Source organism: Centrocercus urophasianus, unplaced genomic scaffold (assembly GCF_019232065.1).
Source record: "Centrocercus urophasianus isolate 14NV4802_14NV808 unplaced genomic scaffold, USGS_Curo_1.0 seq_25, whole genome shotgun sequence".
Taxonomy (NCBI): domain Eukaryota; kingdom Metazoa; phylum Chordata; class Aves; order Galliformes; family Phasianidae; genus Centrocercus; species Centrocercus urophasianus.
The window spans coordinates 16,156,462-16,178,011 of NW_024884811.1; the positions used below are offsets into that span (position 1 = coordinate 16,156,462).

At 34.0% G+C, this 21,550-nt stretch overlaps 1 protein-coding gene across 1 annotated transcript in view; it reads right to left on the bottom strand.

Moving 5' to 3' along the window:
* Positions 1 to 21,550, bottom strand: part of SPEF2 (sperm flagellar 2) — a 47,224-nt gene that overhangs the window by 23,283 nt on the left and 2,391 nt on the right. Inside the window, 13 exon segments of the mRNA XM_042825864.1 lie at positions 63 to 166; positions 1,515 to 1,588; positions 3,164 to 3,230; positions 3,439 to 3,569; positions 4,054 to 4,273; positions 8,025 to 8,193; positions 9,259 to 9,446; positions 10,629 to 10,817; positions 15,809 to 16,025; positions 17,462 to 17,541; positions 18,208 to 18,345; positions 19,333 to 19,503; positions 20,766 to 21,018. Coding sequence (XP_042681798.1) covers positions 63 to 166; positions 1,515 to 1,588; positions 3,164 to 3,230; positions 3,439 to 3,569; positions 4,054 to 4,273; positions 8,025 to 8,193; positions 9,259 to 9,446; positions 10,629 to 10,817; positions 15,809 to 16,025; positions 17,462 to 17,541; positions 18,208 to 18,345; positions 19,333 to 19,503; positions 20,766 to 21,018 — 2,001 coding nt within the window.

Below are 21,550 nucleotides of genomic sequence, written 5' to 3' on the forward strand. Positions count from 1 at the left end.
CTAAAAAATTGATAATTACATTCCAAGTAATTAAGGGGGAGAAAAGCTACATAATTTCATACTTAATGGCTTCCAATAGGATGTCAACTAGTAATTCATCAGGGATACTTTTTCCTTTCTTCAGAAATTTCTGTGATGCAGCGCCAAGCTGGGCACGTACAGATAGCTGTGGAGGAGTGCAAAGCAGTTAAAAGAACATGTAAGAACAAAAAGCTCAGGATGTTGACAACACTCACAGTCAAAATGAACATCATTATGTGATGGCTGCTCTGAAAGTAATGCTTCCTATTTTGTTGTGTTGGTCCATGACATCAGAAGCAGATAGTGGTGGTATGGCAATAGAATAGGAACCTTCTCACCAGCATTTCAATTACATTTTGTTTGCATGTGACAGATGGCAGCAGAGGGGCACACTGACAAAATGGTGCCTTGACATGGAAGGAAAGGCATGTGAAGCAAAGGTATGGAATTGAATCCTCCACGTGGAAAAAACTGGCACCCACTGACATTCATTGATGCTTGCTGAAAATATATGGAGACCAAACAGTGTACACAAGCACAGCAAGGTAGTGGGTGGGTGTTTCAGCAGTGGCAAAAGTGTTAGTGTTTCACCATAACTGGTGCAGACTTTTCTGAGCATGGCATGCAGGCTCTTGTTCACTGCTGATGAAAATGTATACCTAATGGTGGTGGCTATTCATAAAAATAGTGTTCTGTAGCTCAGAATTTGCTCTATCAGTTAGTTGTTCTTTGTATCTATTATAGTTTCTACAGAAATAAATAGAAGGCGTAACTTTTGGAGCAACCTGTATACTTTACTTCTGCATTCCTTGATTATATTTAGTCTTGATTGTGTTATTTATTTATTTTTAATGTTTATTGTATGATCTACCTACCAGATATAGTTTTAATTGATGTTAGAGGCCTCATTCAACTGAAAAGTTGAATTGAAAACCAAAAAAAAAAAAAAAAAGTGCCTTTGTCCTAATGTTCTACTCTAAACTCGGTGATGGTTTGATTTCTGACGGCTTAAGAAAATGCTAGAAGTTAAGTTTTCTGTAGCAATATTTAACATCAGTGTTTATATAGGTATCTTACTTGCTTTTTAAGTACATTTCAGCAAGAAAAATAAAGTTGAGAGAACTGTAGAATTAATTATTTTTGAATGTAAAGAAAAGAAACCTTGCAATGGATTGAAATATTTGTGTGGCACCAGCAACATTCAGAACACATTTCTGCTAATTCAGAAATTATATAGAAAGTACCTTATCTTACATAATTGTGAGATCAAACAGGATGACACTTACATAGAATTCCAGCTGTAGGTCTAACTCTAACCAGTATACATGGAAATAGATTTTTACAAAATCTCTTTTGGTATTTCTCACAGAAAATATTTGCAATCAGGTCAGTAAATAAAGGCAAAACGTGTAGTGTATCACCACTCTGTTGTTTAATGATACTATTCTGAATAATCTATCTTTATATTGTAGTAGTTAAAATGGACTACAAACCTCAGATATGTCATTCTCTTTGTGGTCTGATACAATTTCCTGATCAGACGGATGCTTTTTGACAGAACAGTTACCTAAAATAGGTACATTTGAAAGTTTAACAATTCCACATCTGTAATATTTCTTACTATAGCTAAATAATAAAAATACATGTCTTATTATTGTCCTATGACCAAAAGACAATCAGTTTCAATGCTCTCATGGGAAAAAGACATTTTCTTGCACATGGTCAAAACCAGAGCTTTTATAGGTATCTCCACAGCAAAATGAAGACCAGTGGAAACACGAGCTTGCTGCTGACTGGAGCACAGGACAGAGATACTTAATGTCTCCTCTCTCTTGGTCTCTACAAGTACAACCTGCCTTCAGGAATCTCAGGCTCCTGAGACTAGCAAGGAAGTCTAGAGGCCAATTGCTTTGCAAGCAACTTTGCAGAGAAGACCTTTGAGGACAAGATTATTTTGAGCCAGAGACTCATCTTTGCATTAAGGAAGGTCAGAAGCATCCTGGAATACATGAAACACAGCATCGTCACCAGGAGATCGTACTTTCCCTATACTCAGCCTCAGTGAGACCATATCTAGAATGCTATGTCCAGTTCTAGGCTCTCCAGAGGCAAGAAAGACCTGGATACATTGCAGCAGATCCAGAAAAAGATCATAACAATTATTAAGATGTTAGAACATCTGATACACAGGGAGAGGCTGAGAGCTGGAATTATTCAGCCCAGGAAAAGAAATCCTGAGTGGGAATTTGTAAAGTGGAGTAAAGCTGGAGCCACAATCATCTCAATGATGCCAAGTGAAAAAGGGACAAGAGGCAATGGAAACAAACTGAAACACACTGGATTCTATTTGAATGATAAAATATGAACTATATGAGTTAAAGAAAATTGGAATAAGTCACCACCCAGTGAGATTGTGGAGTTTTCATCCTAGGTGAAATTTAACTCCCAAGTGAACACAGTGCTAAACAATATATAATACTGAACCTTCCTTGAAAAGTGTTGGACTAGACGACCTTCAGAAGTTCCTTCCATCCCCAACCATTCTGTGATTCTGAGTTTAGTAGCTGAGCCCAATATCAGTTCCTTTGTTGTTAAGAGCTATTGTAAAGAAAGGTAAAGTGAGGGAAACGGAGGGCTTGCCTCACATTCCTTTGGAAGGTGCTTTCAGAATGAAGATTTCAACCTAGACACTGTCTGTGGTGCATTATAGGAGCGCAGCACCCATGTTAGCACTTCTGATTCTGATCCACATCTGCTGGCTTGACTTTCTCGCTCAATCTCACATTTACTGCATCAGTACATTTATCATCAGATTGAGGCTTATGCTGGTCAATGTCTCTGAATCTTACTCTTTAGTCAATATGTTCACTCTTTATTGATGAGGTGTTGGCTCTGCCAGACTTATTATTGGCATCATCTCCTGGCTCACTTTCCTGCGTGGAGCAGTTTGCACTTGCTTCTCCCAAACAGTGGGAACGCACAGAAACACAAAATTCATAATGGCAACTATTCTGAAAACTCAGATGTCATGGATTCTACATGAAGTCGACAGGAGAAAGTGGAATTGTAATTTAAATTTAATAAGAATTAAATTATATGAAATTTAATTTAAATTTGTATATGCACACACACACACAAATACCTCCAGTTCCATTAGCAGATGTTCTTGTTAGAAATGTCATTGATGATGCTGAGAAGTTCCTCTGAACCTTTTGTCAGTTAAGAAAATAAATAGATTAGAAAAAAAAATACACAATACAGGAAAACAAATCTGTCAGTTGAAGATGAACCTTGAAGTCTGTTAAGAAAAAACTTCTAAGTCTGAAATTGAGTAAGAAATTGAAACAATGTACTTTTTTCCTTATACACTCACTTTTCCCTGAGACAGCCAAAGCCAAAATTAACAAGAACACTTACCTTGTTTTGTTTGGCAGAGCTCTCTGCTTCCTGTGAAATCAAGTTGTATTCAGTTTTCATTTCATTATTAAGAAAAGCTTGGATGGCCTCCTGAACCAGAGTATCAACAGACAGGACCTGAATATTGCAAACTAATATATACAAAAATTAGATAGCTTTATAGTTTGAGCTGAGCATACATGAAGAGAGACTATTAATGAAATTAAATCAGTAATTGGAGGAGAGTATCATTATATGTGAAGGAATGCACAGTTCCTTTTGTTTGGACTTTTCATATAAGTTGTTTCCACTGTCTCTTCTCTGTAACCACTGCATTCACAATCTTATATATATGTATCTGCTAGTCTCTTCAATCACAAACATTATCAGAGAAATCAAAAGCATTTTTAAATCCTCAAGAAATACAGAAGAAATATTATAACAACATTATATGAGAGGTCAGCTGTTTTTAATCTTATTCTAGAAGATAATGAATGAATGACTTGAAAGGAACCTCAGTAAAACACAGTTGCATGTGAGGTTCAAGGATTAGTAATGAAAGGATTTGCAAAAACAAACTTTATTGTAAGAGTCAACTTTAAGAGCTTTCAGATGAAAAGCTAAACAAAACTCTACCTTTTTCAAGAAAATTTACACAGGTAGTTTTTCCACTAAAAGGTTTTCCCAGAATACATCCCTTGATGTGAAACGGAGGAATTATAGGCAGTGAAGATCTGGGTTTTGAAGGATAGAAAATCTCCATCAGTCTATGAAGCACATGACCCAATATGTTGTTATTAAGAGGAGATATGTTTTCTCTGTTCTTGTCAGTTGGACACCATTCCCCTGTCATACTCTGTGCAAATAAATTATCAAACAGTTAGGCAATATATATTGTATTTCATCTTACTACACATATGTAATTATATAAAGTCATATAATAACCAAATCTGAACAGTACTAATATTAAAATATTCTTACATTACAGCCTCGTTAAAAGATGTAATTTTCATAATCATTAAGATTTACTGCTATTCACTAAGACCTAGATGACAGACAAAAACTCCTACAATCATTTTTACAAAATCTAGAATAATTCTTTAAAATCCCACAAACACGAAAAGTTATCTCACTAATACTACAGAATGAATCAGCTATAACTTTTTGGAATATAAACCCATTATCCTAGCATTCAGCACTCCAATGATGGGGCAGTATTATTGCCCAGTATAGCACGCACGTCTTTGAAAATTTGTACAAAGATTTAAAATACATTTATCTCCCTAACACACATTCAATAGTGACAACAAAACAAAACAATACCCAACAAGACAAAATCATAAAAACCTTAACAGAAATACTAGAAGCTTCTGGTTGAGTTAAAAGCATACAGCTTTTCCTTACAATTGTAGCTGGAGAAAGATGATAATAAAAGCTTGTAGTCAGAAAAATTTAACACATCTTTTGCCACTGGATTATTGCATCCTATACCACTAGGAAAGTACTATGAAGGACGTGTGCTGTTTATGCTGTAATAAGAGCCTCTTAGTATGCAGGAAAATACTAGTTTCGTTTCAGTTATTCTTAAGTGGCACATCCGTAGATTGCTGTTTGCTAGATACGTGTGTTATTACCACTCCCAATTAGATTCCTTTGTTCATTTAGGTGTACTTTATTATACAATAACAAATATTGTAAATATTTGTAAATTGTAAATATTCAATAAAGTACACCCTAAATGTAGTAGTAAATGGAGTGAAGGAATGTAGTAGTAAAGGAATTTCCACTTAAAAAAAGAAAAAAGAAAAAAATTCATTATGAGAGTAGATAAGAACAGGCACAGATTTCACAGGGAGACCCACCCTTGGAAATATTTGATAGCTGACTGGAAAATACAAGGAGCAATCTATTCAGAAGTCAGATCCACTTTGAGCAAACAAGTTGAACTACATGCCCACAAATTCCCTTTCAATCTAAACTATTCTATCATTCCATAAATTAAATATTTAATTACCATGAACATCAAAGTTCTACTGAAATATATTATACACATTCATGTTCCTGGTAGAATATGTGTTTTTCAGAACTTGTAAACATAAGTTATATATTGCTATAGCATATATTCTAATAAGAGTTTGCTTTGAAGGTATATGCATTAGGTAAATTAATACCATGTAACTTACTACTACTTTAAATGAAAATGCGACCTATATTTAATCAGTTAAAACCAGAAAAAAATATTTCTGAGCTGTAAAATATCTGCTCCTTAAAATATCTCAGATATATGTACTTCTTAATAAGTTGTGGAAAAGATTAATTTAAAAAAGTTCAAATCCTTAATCTATCTGAACTATTTTCCCTAGAAAAAGGAAAGATCAATTTTTAAAAATTCTATCCAACCTGTGGTACAAATGAATTCTAAATGGGGTAGGTTTCTTATTTGAAGTACTCACCTTTTGAATTTCTTGTCTTTCTAATCAGAAAATTGCTCGACCATATCTGTCCTTAGTTAAACTAGGTTATCTGTCAGAAACAAGTTTTCATGTATCCAGGACAGAGTTACCTAATTCCTGGTTAATGCTCTCAAAGAAAATTGAAAATTATTTGATATTTTGGGTGGTGCCTACTGTTATGTTTGGTGTGGCTTTTTTTTTTTTTTTTTTTTTTTTTTTTTTTTTTCATGAATTGTATTTATTTATGAAGTGATTAGGCATAATGGATGTTATGGTAATTTACAAATATTTCCAGGCTTATTCTAATCTGGAATTACTATCAGCAACAGGCTGATAGTACATACTTTATTTATTTTATTTTATCAAATATGCTTCTTTAACTCAGCACTCTTATTAAAAACTTATCATTCTTGAGGCATGCCAGGCTGCCAGTGCTTGGCTTTTTTCTTAGGTGAAGAAATCATAATAAACATTGCTAGAATGCCCAGACAATACATTTTCAAGATAGAACAGTCTGAAAATACTTGCTATTCACTTAGGTTTTCAGTTGACATGAGTGTGGATTGATGCCAACAATTTTATGCAAGTCACAAGGTATTATTTTTGGCTAATACGCATTCAGAAAAGTGTAAGATTAATAACATCTGGAAAAAAAATAAGTACTTGAGTGTACATTTGAAATAGTCTGGTACTGAAAAAGAGGCTTGAAATGTGTCAGTAAGTGTTTAACGCCGCTACTGGACTTATACTGAAAGAAACTACTAGATTCTGCAATACAAATAATAATAATATGACTGAAAATAATCAATTTTCTTTTTCTCCCCATTTTTTTCCACACCCAAAGAGAGTGATTATTAAATTTATTATGTGAGTTTATATAGTATGAACGGGTAGCTTATAATTAATCAGAAAAACATATTTTAAGATTGACACCAAAGATAACTCAGCTGTCAGGTGTTTACCACAGCTGATCACAAAAACTCAGACTGACTGCAAAAAAATGTACCAGTTGATTCAGGGAGTTGGTAACAACACAAACGTATTGTGAGTATAATTTCCCAAAACTTCAAATGACAGGATATTTGCAATGACTTACACGTATTAAATAGATTTTTCTGTTCTGTTTTTTTTTTTTTTTTTTTTTTTCAAAGAAACTATCAGCTACATTGTAATTTGGAAAATACTATAGAATAGTTTTTAATTATAACAGGGAAATATTCACCCTTCATCTTCCACATCTAAAATTATAGAAAGTATCATAAACTTGAAGAAACACTTTAAGATACTTTGTATCCTAACAGAAGATCTGCCAAAATATTAGCCATTTAAACTAATTTTTATAAAAGCTGCTGTTGAGAATAGATCACCCAAATCAATAATTCCTGTTAAAAAACTTTTATTCAGAATTACTTGGATTAAGACTACCAGGTTTTATAATAGACACTGTATTTCTTCTCACTTGTTTTTGCTGACTGTCTCTTCTCACATTTTCAAACGTGGTAGCATTAATCTGTGGGGGGCAGAATGGCGAGGCCAGTCTCTTTTCAGTGGTGAGTGGAGACAGGACAAGGGGAAACGGCTGGAAACTGCAGCATAGGAAGTTCTGCACAAATGTGCGCAAGAACTTCTTTACAGTGAGGTGACGGAGCACTGGAACAGGCTGCCCAGGGAGGTGGTGGAGTCTCCTTCTCTGGAGATGTTCCAGACCTGCCTGGATGCCTACCTGTGCGACCTGCTGCAGGGAACCTGCTTTGGCAGGGGGTTGGACTCGATGATCTCTGGAGCTCCCTTCCAACCCCTACAATTCTATGTGATTCTGTGTGAATCACACTTTCAAATTCCAATTAGTTAAAATCAATTGCACAGTAATTTCTTTGTTTATCTTACACACTCAGTAGGTAAATACAATTAATGTTACATGTAAGCATTCAGTTTCGAATGTTTTAAAATTGCAGCAACTCTCTGCTGCTACTAACATTCAGAAGAGCCATGTATTTCCAGTAGAACCTCATGTAATGAAAAGAAAATGCATGTCAAATTCTGATGTAATAAACTATTGAAAGAAGAAAATGTAATATTACAACAAAATTTTTACAATTAAGAACAATAAAGGTGCATTATATTTTTCCATTATGGACTGTCTGTTTCATGTACCTTGTATTCACCATAATCTTTTTCATCTAACAGATCCATTTTATTCAACTCTATAAGTTGTTCTGAGTTTGGTTCACTTGGCAAAGTTTTAATTGAGGCTTTTTCATATATCGATTTTCCATTAAAAAATAATTCCTTCCAATCACAGATCAGTTTCAATGGAACTTTGCTGCAGTGGAAAACAAACAAAGAAACAAATATGAAGGCATTCCAAAACAAAAAATAAAAGCAGATAGACATCTGAGAACAGTGAACCCAAATTTATAAGAATCACAATCATGAAATATGGATATGCTAAACTAGATATGGTTTATAATGCTTTCTGTAATTGCTACAGCTTTTTAGGGGGGAAACCATAAAAACACTTACTGTGGCATCTTACTTGTGTTACAGCAATATCTGTGCAGTAACAGTTTTGCTGTACCTAAATAAATTGCTCCAAAATACTATCCTAGATTTTAGACCTAGAGGTTAAAGTCTCTCCTCACCAAAAATCTACACTTTTTTTGGTTTTCTTTCTGGAAGCTAAAATTTATTCAGTACTGTACCAACCGTTAAAATCCTTCTTTTCCTTTACAAAGGAAAAATATTCATCTGAAACAAGACAAACTGCACGAAGTAAGAAGTAATTAAACAATTATTGCTATTGCTAAATGCAAACATGACACTGACATCTTTAGATGCTAAATCCTATAACTGTTTTAATTTGACACATGCTCAAAATGTTCTATTATGAATAGAACTAGATTTTCTTTAGATTTTTTTTTTAGTATTTGCTGTAGATGCATATTACAGCTTTAAATAACCTATTTATTGTTCAAAAATAATTAAGCAGTGTCTTCAGTGACTACTTCATCAAGTACTTACTGGCCCTAAATTTAGATAATTTCCACAAACTATAAACATATGGTTACAGTTTTATCATTTAGTACACAATTACACCAAAAGGAAGGAACTTTTGGCACACTTTCTTATTCAGTAGGCCTTACCCCATAGTCTAATCACTTAATCTTAATGAAAGAATGAGAGCAATTGAGAACCCAAGCTTCCACCTCACGGAAGGCAGCCACGTGGAAGTCGCTGCCTTTTTAGGATCTTCTCAGAAAACCTGCAGCACTGGGGCATGTCAGAAGAGAGAATCACACAAAGATTCCGGTGCTTAAACCAGCATGAATCACTAAATCTAACAGCTACCTAACACCTGTTAGTTTTGCCTAACAGCTACCATACTCACTTGTTTGTCAGCATTCGATATTCTCCTATTTTTGTTGACAAATCAACAATTTGGTCAATCACTTCCTGACATATGGAATAATGCTTTTTATAACGAGCCTGAGCTCTTTCAGTGGCAATTTTCTCATGATGCTCTCTTTCCTTGGCAATTTGTTCTTCACAATCAATTTTTTCTTGTTTCGCAAGAGCCTAGAATTTTTTTAAAGGGTACATTTGAGATTGCAAAGAAAATCAAACTGCAAAAATGCACCATCATAGATAAGAAAACGAACTTGCTCAGTAAAGGTTAGAAATGAAAACAGATCCTCACCAGAGATGAGACAGTGATCATTAACATACAATGAAATCTAAAAACTTCTATCCATTGGGTAATTCCCTTTTTTTTTTTTGCATGCTAACTAGGAAAACATAATGAAATAAAGGAAGTATATTATTTCTTCTTTCATGATATGCATTGAGAACATATTCAGTGCTAGGGGATAGAGAAACATAAAACGATGCTGTCTACTCTTCCTAAGGAACAACAGTGCAGATGCATTGATAAAGGCTGATTTTCACTGAAAACCATGAGGAATACTTAGAACATGTGACAAGAAATTTAACTTAACAAATTCTGATCTGCAAATAATTTGAGATTATTGGTACCATTTGACTTTTGAGAAAGATTTTTTGCCCTGGTGGAGAATTATCAGTAATTTGTGTGACGATGTTCTTCTTTTTGCCAAAAGTGTACTTAAAAAAATGTAGTAATCAATACCTATAGATTCTGATTATATATAAAACTAGATGGATTGAAGAATTTAAAGCTGGCAATTGTTTTTGGCAGAAGCAAAGTAGCATTTCTACACATTATAGCCTGCTGGGGGCAGAGCACTTGGCAGTTCGCCCCAGGATTATGAATTCTTCTATTTTTTTTGTTTTTTACTAATAAACTTCAAGCCCAAAGGCAACAATATTGAGTACTCAAAAATGAAATTCTTTATTACCAGCACTTGCTAAAAAAAAGAGAGGATGTTAGAGATTATATTAAAGAAAATGAAATACATAATTCTTGAGACAAGTTTTTCTGCCACTTTGTTTCCATCACTTCTGTTATTTTGCCCCATCAAAAGTCTTTTAATCTCAGCACAGAGATGTTGTTCTACAAGGTTAAAATTAGTTTATAAGAAAAGATCACAGTTAAATGCTAAATTGCTCAATTCCATCCACTACGAGCTTTGCAGTAATTTTAAACATAGTTAAAAGTGATATATTAATCACTAGGTCACCATGCCCCTAAAAAAACATGAATTCTAACAGCTGACAATGCGAATTCCACAGGTGGATAGTGTAACGCTCCCAGAGCAACTCAAGGAATAAGTAACTATTTACCGCCTCTCTGTCAAGAGCTTCCTGAAACTCCTTAAGTCGTCTTTGTTCATACTGTTTTTCCCTGAAAATTCTGTTTTGTTTTAAGACCTCTTTCTCATGTCGAACATGCATGAGCTGAACAGCAATCCTCCGCTCCTGCTGAGATTGTCTCATGAGCTTGTAAATAAGTTGTTCCTCCTGGTAAATCTCCTAAATCACATATATTGAACAAATATCATTAAGGACATGTTACAAAATATTTCATGGACAAGTCGTCACTATCTCATAAGAAATATGAATGAAGTAATACAACAGCATTTACTTGCTAATTTGATGCCTATATCTAGAATAACATATGCATTCACGAGTATTGTTTATGTAAAATGTACAAAAATTGTAGAACAATGAAATGAATTTTGAATACATCTTACAGATACACCAAGCATAACTACACTTGTTCAGAATAACACAATTGTAAAGAAATTGCAATATATTTCAAAAAACTGCTTCTGAATGTAAATATAGATCCATTCCTCGAATTATTAATTGGTCGTCGTTTCACTTATCTGCTCTTGCTTTCCACCTGTCCCCATTCTCAGCCATACTCTGATAGACCCTTGATAAGTCTACTCTTCTACAGGTTTGAACTTCATCCTTTTCTCTTGGGATTCAGATAATTATCTCCCCCACTCCAGAAACAGAGAATGTGGGGAAACACTCCAAATATAGGGAAATACAAGTCTCCTGGGTAACAGCTTCAGAGTTCTCAACGGGAAAAAGTATCATACTTAGAATCTCTTACTCAATGTTTTAAGAAAATCATTCTGAACATTGCTTGAAGCATGGTTGATGTACATCATGTACTGTGAAGATTGTGAATTATTACTTTTCAAAGTTCTTGGTAAAACATAACAGCAACTTTTCACTACTGTACCTCTTTCATGCTGTCACTGGTATCTTAATGAAAGCTTAATCTAACCTGAAGTGTCTTAATGAAACCTAAAGTTTAGTTCCACTATCTTCACTGTTCAGAACTATTTCAGATATGTAATCAAAAGCATCAGCTTGCCTTTCAAACTCTATTGCTAAATATCACTTCTATGGCAGAATTTTAAAGAAAACTTTGGATTCCCTGGAATTTTGATTCATATAAAGAAAAAAAACTGCTATAAATTTTAATTTCAAATTTGAGGACCTAAACTGGAAATCGATTTGAAAAGTTCAAATTAATCTTTCTCAGAACAGAGAAATAGGTTAAAGCCAGTCAATAGTCGAAAGAAAAATAAACCAAAAGAAAGTATTACTTCTATTTTTTTTTAATGTTTATTTTTCATTAGCTTTTAGTGTTTGAGAGAGGGTAGAACACACTCTATAAGTTTTCCTCAAAATGAAAATTCAAACTTTGTTGCATATTATCATACTTCTATAAACAACTTATTCTACAGAGAGAACTAGATCTCTCATAAACAACGCAACCAAACACTTTTATTAGTCTTGTAACAAAAATAGCAAACCCTGTTTATTTTAATTGCAACAATAAGAACAAAAACTTTTTAATACATTTAAATCTTTAATGTTGACATCTGAGAGAAAACAGTATTTTTCAAACAAAACCATATTTTTGAGTTCCTTTGTCACTGTAATTGCTATAAAAAGTATATTCTAATTAAATACTAGTGACTTGAAAAGACTAAGCACATAGGAAAATCCCTCAGTGCTGTGACTGTTTTAGACAAAATGTAAACTTTGCATTCTTCTTCCCTGTCACAGTATTTCATGACAGTGCACTAGTTTTAATGGAGAACAAATTAGTACGTGGACATCTCAGGCTTTAATCCCAGAGTTTCAACTGCCTCAAAGATTATCCCCCTACAAAGATTATGGCAAAATGAGAGTCTAATTCATAGTGTACTATTTGTATATTATGTACATTATCTTTTTGTATCATCACAGCAACCCTAAAATGGAAAGCAATTTTAGATGCACTTTGCATTTGCATATTCATGCTATGTGTCATTTGATACATTTGAGGTAAGCAAATCAACCAATAGCACTGCCTACCGAATAGTGTATCTGCCCATTTGTCTTCTATATTCATCAAATCCAGGCAATAAGAGGAGACATCATGCTGCTTCAGTTCTATCCACTGCTTCTTCTGACTAACTACTTCATTAAGATTTCAAAAAAGAATAGAGGTTGTGCAGACTTTTCTGCTCTGCTTTTCTTTATGACAGCATTTTATCCCTAGCTGTGGATTACTACATCAAGAAGTACTCCACTTGACGGAGATGGATGTTTAAATTCTAATTTATAGAGGACTGAAGAAGCCATCCATCAACTCTAAGGTGCAAAGTGGTGGGCCCAATCAGAAATCAAAGCACCTTATCTACCAGTATACATTCTTTCCAAATGAAAAAGGAAGATTATCTGCTAACTGGAGAGCAGGGAATTTTGACATTATTCTAAATAATTGAATATTTTGACACAAAGAGTAGGCTTGGAAAGTCTCAGCAGGAAATGTTTAAGGAATAAAGAAATTCGAAAGGTGAATTAAATCAGAGGATAAATTAGAAAGATGGAATCATGGAATTGTCTAAGCTGGAAAAGACTTTCAAGATCGTGAAGACCAATCACTAGCCTGATCTACTAAGACCCATCACTAAACGATGTCCCTTAAAATCACATCCACATGTCTCTTAATTATCTGCAGAGACGGCGATACTAGGATTCATAACACCTAACATAATTTCAAAACAGCTCTTATTGGATGGGGGGAGTAAAGCAGTGGTATCTTGCATGCAAACAGTGACAGACCTAAGGTTGAAAAACTTCAAAACTTCTATGCGAACTAGAAGACAAAACAAAAATGGTAGTTTCAATTTTGTACCTAATATTTTACACCTACTTCTCCACAGAGGGTGCTGATATGTCTGAAGAACTAATAAATATGGTAAATGAGACCTGTTAGAAACTATTTAAAAATTTTCTAAAAAATAATGCACTTTTTTTTAAACCTACTTGAAACAACAGTGGCATCCAGTGGCCAAACATTAATGTTGTGTTTATGTTTCATGCTGATATGTGTTAAATTATTCCGTCTCTCCCTTTCCCAGTTTAGTTTAATCACAAATGAAACTATTCTGTCTTGTGTTGTCATAAGATTTATGACCAAATCTTACCACTTTGCATACATAAATCTATTTGGTTGACAAGAAATAATCTAGTAAAAATTAACTTCCTCTCCCATTTCCTTCTTCTCAATATATTGCTGAAGTAATTTCCTGATAGCTTTTGAAATTCAAAGAGAAAATCTAACCAAAACATTTAAAAATAACAAGCACTTTGAACAATAGTTAGTTGAAGTGGTGCAAATTGAAGATCCAGGTAAGATGAAACTATGCTACTCTCAAACACTTCTATTTCCTGTCTGTAAAAATCTGCCTGGTATCATAACATACTCCACTAAAAGGAACACCATGTAATTTTTAAGTATTCTTGCTTCCAGGCTCATATTTCTATTAGAGTTCACAGTGTACCAAGATTCGAAAATTGGAACAAGATTCTTTTAGATGAGATTTATTTGTATGGACGTGAAAAATCACTGGAGCACTCTGAAGACATAAAGTACATGTCTTAATGAAATACATTAAATACATAACTCTAGATGATCTGATGGCCTGTGTTCAATTTTTATGTATTATAATTGAAATTCTAACTTCAGTGACCACAGTTTCAGCTTGCAAATGCTTTCTGGTTGAATATTTAAATATTTTTTTATTTAAATTATATTTAAATATTTAAATATTTATTTAAATATTTTCAACTACTTTATTTTTTTAATAAATAAATATTAAAAAATATTAAAATATTAATAATCTTTAACTAAAGAAAAAAAAAACCTCAAATTACTTCACACTTTTCTAAATCAAGCCATATTTCATTTCTGAACTTTCACAGAATTCCAACTGGTTACTTCTTCCTGTCATAAAACAAAAGTGATTCTTTCAGCTGATCAGGCTACTGTTTTGGTCAACTGTTCACTTTCCTTCTAATCCCTGCAGTCTATAACTCTTACTGTCTCTACATCAGCAATAATTTAATTACCAGGAAGTTTGGGACAGTATCCGTACTTCTGCTCCGCTTTGGAGCCCTTCTGGAGACAGTCTTGTAATAAGCACATTGCAACACCTCCTTCAACTCAAACTGGCAAAGTTTATACTGCAGCTGGAGGTGGACCAGCTGTCTCATCAGGATGGCTCTGTCTCACTTTGCTGGCTTTATGCTGTACTTAGCAAATGTCAATGGTTATCAGAACCATTAGTCCAGGTTATTAGGGTTGTACTGGGGCTGTGACAGCTGATGAAAATTTTGGCACTACAGTGATTTCACTCAACTAGGGTGGCAAAATTTCTTCATGATCTATGCATATTAGCAAGAGCATTCTCTAGAATTTCTGTCTGTGAGAGCTCAAAGATAACGTGCGAATAGATTCTTAGTCTAAGCCAGTACAGGTGTTCTTAGTTTTTCGCAGAACATGAGTGTGCGAGAGATACTGAGAAGTACTGTGACTTCTACATGTCTATCCCAATGCAGGACAAGATTCAAATTACATAATCTGCAACAGCCATTTTTTGAGAGAGTAGAGACATCTTCTCAGGACGCACATTCTACTCTATAATATGCCAAAAGTCAAAGCTCTGATGTGCAACATAAGTATATAAAACATCCTACTGCACAACGATTTCAAAAGTCATAAAGTCTAGACAAAAATATTACATTACACATTTGCAAATACAGGTTTTAAAGTGAGTACTGTTGCATTTGTTGTTTTTTAATGAAAATACCTTCTTCAGACCCAGTAAACATAATGATAATTTAAAGTTCAAATGTTATTCTTGTTTTGAGGAAAATAGGCAGATCTACAACTGATTTTTAATCACCTTAGTTCTGTCTTCATTTGAGGCTTTACATTTTACAAGGATAATGTATTGCACAAGTGTAGTAAGAAGGAATGGAAAACCTTTTTCCTTTCTTTTTCCTTTTTCCAAGAAAAAACAAGGCATAGAAGTCCTTTTCAGAGGTAAAGTATACATACCACCTTTTCTACCTTCCAAATGTTATTAGGCCCTCCAAAAGAGTGTTGATTTGTACTTGCAAACAAATATTTAGGTTACTAATTGTGTATGTTATACTTCTCTCACCTCTTCTGTTTCATGTGCTATTAACTGTTCCATTAACATTTTACGACGTCTTTTTTCTCGTTGTTCTCTAGCAAACACATCTTCCTCCAAATGTTTTTGAATTTTTCTTACATACTCATCATCTGAATAAGTAGGTAACAGCTCAGTTGCTGCCTGTGCTGTAGTTTCTAGGGTTGTTTCTTGCAACTTCTGTGTTTGAAATGATTCTTGTATGTCACTGATAAAAAAAATAGAAATAAAAGATTGAAATAGAAGTTCACTGGCTTTATAGAACTCACAGTTTTTTAGAGGTATTTTCATGAAGTTGGGCACAAGTCTAACATATGCACAACAGAATTATCTTGAATAGTAAAGTCAGTGAGTATTGAGATTACTCCTTGAGACCCTTGTGCACCCACCAATCACTGCTGAGACCATAGGAGAGCTCCAGTCCTTATGTAACCGATTGTCAATTTGTTCATTTGCCAATATTTAATATAGAAAACAAATTCTGCAGAAATACAAAATTAGAATCATTTGCAGAATATCAAAGCAACATAGGCTACTCTTTAAATATATCCATACACTCTGAGTGCACTTTCTCTCATAGTTATAATCAGGTTTTGTTTTTGTAGAGAAGTGTTTATTTACAGCAGTATGCCACCTTCTCAGAATATGGTATACGTATCATTAAAGGTGATAGAGTGGCTATTCTATCTACTTTGCTGTTTATACAATAAAACTCTAAGGAAAAAGTTTATTTTGAAATGTATTTCCACATATATACGAGGACTGTTCTGAAAGTAATGCCTTCTGTTTTATTATGTTGGTCGACAATGTCAAAGATAGATATTGGTGGTATGGTAGTAGAGGTTAAGCCTTCCCACCAATATTCTGTTACATTCTGAAGTCATATGACAGATAGCAGCAGAGGGGCAATATGACAAAATGGCATCTGACATAGAAGTATATATGAAACAAAGATACAATTTAATTCCTCCATGTGGAATAAAATGCACTAATTAATATCCATCAAAGTTTGCTTAACATTTATGGAGACCAAACAGTGGACGTGGGCACAGTGAGGCAGCAGGTGGTGCATTTCAGCATTGGTGGCAGTGGGCCACTTCTGCTCATGCAGATTTTTTGCAAACACAGCATGCAGTCTCTTGTTGATCACTGGCAGAAATCCATAGCTGAATGGTGGAGATTATGTTGAAAAACAGCAGCTGAGAATTTGCTCTATCAAATAGTATTATCATGCTCTTTATTGTAGTTTCCGCAAGAAGAAATAGGAGGCATTGCTTTCAGGCTGGCCTACGTACATCCAAAACCATTCCCTACTCTCTGCACATCTGATATTACAGACTCAACGATTGTAATAAACAGGGAATAAGAGATGCGCTTCATATCCTTTATTGCCATATAAATGGTAAAAAGGACAGAAGGAAGGTTAAGCTATTCCTACAAAAATTATAGGTTAAAACACTATAGCAGCAGAGGGTGGAGCTTGAGTAGTTACAGCACTAGCAGAAGTGTGAAAAACCTCTCACAGAAGAATCAGTTTAAGTGAAGAAAGACCTTATAGTCTCTTCAAGTAGCTGTCTGCATAGATAGCAGGCACTTACAGTTAAGATCCTGTCTAAGATTAACAATCTAATACTCAAATATTACCTATCAATGACTTGGCTGTGTACTTCAAAAGCATTTCCTACAATGGACTTCTCAAACTTGTTAATCTCCTTGTAAGTGTCCTAAAGAAATAACACAAAATTTAATGCCACTTTTCTTGTTACAAAGCATCATAAGGGAGCTTCAACTATTCACAGATTGAATAATAGAGAATTAGTTTTGCATCATATTAGTTCAAGAGAAAAAAGTTTACACTGAAAACATATTAAGCATTAGATAGATACAAAGAAAGGCAAAGCTGTTTTCTTCTCTTACTTTCCATTTCCATTTAATTCCCCCTTATACTAGCTATACCTATGCTCACCATACAAAATTCTGTTCTTGCAGCTGTCCATTTACAGGGTAAAGTCAACTTACATTGGACTCTAGCAATTCATATATTATCTCTAATCAGGGATTTTTAAAACAAGATAGGCTGTGCTATGTTCTGCTTTAGATTTAGTATCTTGAATTAGTCCCTAATAATTACTAAATTAGCTGTTTATATACTCTATTTTAAAAATAATCTGTTTCAGTTTATTCAGTAACAACTTCCTCTTCCATCAAAACAAAATTTTCCTATGTAACAAATGTCAGAAAGATATTTTGCCAGATTTTCACTGACTGAGGCTAGTGTACAATTTTAAGTTACAGTAGGTGATACAAGTACAGAATTATTAAGTGTAAATGCTCCTAAAAAACTAACCTTTTCCAAATTCGTACAACTACTTTTAACAAAATATAGTTACCTCCACTTCTCTTTTCTTCTTTAGCAATTTTTTTGCTTCATTAGCTTTTAAGGTGTGGCTTAGTGATGGCTTTGGAACCTGTATAACAGCTGCTTGAATCCGGGCCATTATTTCATTTTGTCTTCTTCCTATGCGATGCTGAATATTCAACATCATGTGTTCAGATACTTGACTTGAAACAATACATGCCATATACTTCTAATATACCATCTATTTATCTATGAAGTAAATGTAACTAATTTAACTGACTCATAATGAAAAAAACATCACTGATCAAACGATTTCTTTTTCGTAAATAAGGCTTGTTGTCTTCATATTGTCTTAAAGTATGAGTATAAAAAAAAGGCACATCCATGCAGTTGTACCAGATGTTCTCTGTAAGTCCTTTCCAGCTGAACTATATTCTATTCTAGTTATTTTCTTTGCATTAAGAAAGAGTGTGGTATAACAGAAGCACATCTGTAAAGAAAAGCAGTTTGTGTTCAATGCCGAAGAGTCATTTAAGGGGTTATATTAAATGCTAGCCCTGGTCTGGCACTTGTTTCAAGTAAAATTCATATCAGAAACTAAGAAACATACATACTATTAGGCAATATTACCAATCAACACTGAGTCTCAGGTGATCAAGTACAAAAATTGCATTTATGCTAAATTGCATACACAGTACATGAAGGTAAAAGCAGAATTGTGTTGAAAAGGCATTTCCCTATAAAGATCCAAAGAAAGTTCAAAAGTAAATATAAACTGTAAAAGGATTATTATTCCAAAAATTCATTTTGAAAAGGTTATGGGATATTGCTCATATTTTCTTGTGTAGATACATGAAAAGCCTTTTTTACAAGTACACCTTAAATACATCCAGCTGTGAAATCTATATTCTGTCTGTCGAGATTTTTCATGCATGACAACATGCAGTCTATTTTAAGTACGAAATTTTTAAATACTGTCATTAAGAATCTTCTAACAATATGTTGGCTTTATAGCTAAACATTCATGCTTATCAAGTGGACACCCTTTCTTCATTATTATTATTTTTTTTACAAACATAGTGGTGCAGAAGAGAATTATGTACATGACCTTATGAAAACACTTTCCCAGAAGATTCAGTAATACGTAAGCACTCACCTTTTCAGTGTCTTGGGCTCTTTGTTTCTCTTGAAGTTTTTGAGATTTCTGTTGTTCTGAAATATGGATATGAGCTATTTTATCTTCTATTGTCTTAGATTTCATTTCAAAATGATCTGAAACCTGCTGTAGTTGCAAATCAGCCTGATGTGATGTTAAAGATTTCAAACGCTAGAATTAAATGTTACAATAATAGAGTCAGAAATAGTAAGAAATATAGCTTTTAAACACAAAAAATTTCCAGTAGTCATTTTGAACTGTTATCCTGTGATAATGTACAGAACAACTTCTGAACTTGGTCGAATATTTTTCAAAGAAAGGACTAGTTATATTGAGAAGAACATGCAGAACTGAGCTTGAACAACGTCAAATACAAATTCAAGAAATTCAACTTAAACTTGGGTTTTTTTGTTTGGTTGGTTGGGTTTTTTTTTTTGTTTGTTTGTTTTTGTTTGTTTTTTGTTTTTTGTTTTTTAATGGAAATGATTCTCAACAACTTGCCTAGAAACGCTGTGAAATCTCCACCTTTGGAGATATTCAAAATTGAGCTGGACAAGGTTCTGAGCAACCGGACCTACTTGACTCTGCACAGAACAGCAAGGTAGCTGGATTATGAGTCCTCTACAGATCCCTTCCAACCTCAGCTCTTCTGTGATGAACACATCTATTCAGAGCTCTCGGTTGCTTCCATAGAAGCTATCCATAGAGGGTGAAGGGGTGTATTGGTTGTTTGGTGCTATCTCTGCATTTGTCTGTGAAGTTCATATCTGTAAACTATTTGCCAGGATGTGTGCCAGGAAATACGTAGAAATTTACTCAGCTGAATTTGATTCATGATGCATAGCTTCTTTAAAGATTGTTCATCCTGGTAAAAGATTATGGTTTGCACATGCTGAACATTACTGTTTAGAAGAATATCACCTACAGATCTTCATTTTAGATACTCTCTTTCCCATTTATTTTTTCCTCTTTGCAGTACTTAGCATGTTCAGTTATTTGACCAGATAGAGTCTAGTACAAATATATGGGGAGACATATAACTGAAGGAATCAAAGCACTGTGGCACAAAGCTTAATACAGACTAATTTTCCCTTCAGGAAACATTTATAACTAAGTATAATGCAATCTGCAATCCATACTGATAAAATAAGTATAACAGAAGCCACTGAACCACTACTAGTCTTTGCTGCTATTCATATTTTAAAGCTGGAAAAAGAAACAGAGCAGGTAACATGGAATAAGCCAGAATAAAGGAACGCAGAACACATATTATCCTCATGAATCACAGACGAACCAGGTAATCCCAATTTCTATATATGGCAAAGGATTTTGAACAGGAGAGCTTTTAAAAGTGGGCAGGGAAACACACAACATGCTTGAGAGACCTTAGTAGATGTGGCATATATATATACAAAATAGGCATAGTTAAATACCTCTCGAAATGAAACACTTCCAATAGACTTGAGCCTTGCAGGTACTGCAGGTCTTATTGCTTCCATAGCTACTCCAGTGAGCTTTGTTTTTCTTTTTTTTTCTAAAGCAATGTACAATTCATATAAAAGCTTTGTTGCAGCCCCATGCTTTCCTATCATGATGTCATGGGCCACATTCTCATTAAACTGTACTCCAAGCAGGTGAAGTGTGGGCTCCAGGAGAGAAAAATTGTTAAGCTTTGCATTTGCAGCCCTATGTGATTAAAAAGCAGAAAGAATCCAAAAATCAAAATTTAAACATACCTTTAATTTCAATAAGCATGGTCATTAGATTTATCTCATATCAAGATAGGAGGGGGGAAAAAACTCAGTGGACTTCCCTGGAGTGAAATAATACACATTTCAACTTATATTTTATATGTGTACCTACAAATAAGTTGGTCTGCTAGACATAACTCTTGGAAAACAAATAGGAGACAAACTGCATTATGTAAATCTTGACGTATGCACACAATGAAAGCACATGACAGCAAAATCTTACTCCAAATTGTAGTTAAAAGTATATCATCTACAAAAAGCCACAAATAATTAGAAGAAAGACCAATCCACATAAGCTCTAAGCAGTTAAAATATATGAAATTAAATTAAAAACAGAAAGAAAAAAATGAAGCCTATACAATCTAACAACTCTCACAGCAACGTAATGACTTGGAATAGTGTTGAAAAATAAAGATTATGGTTCCAATGAGAAAAAATTATATTTAAAACCAAAACAATGGATTGCA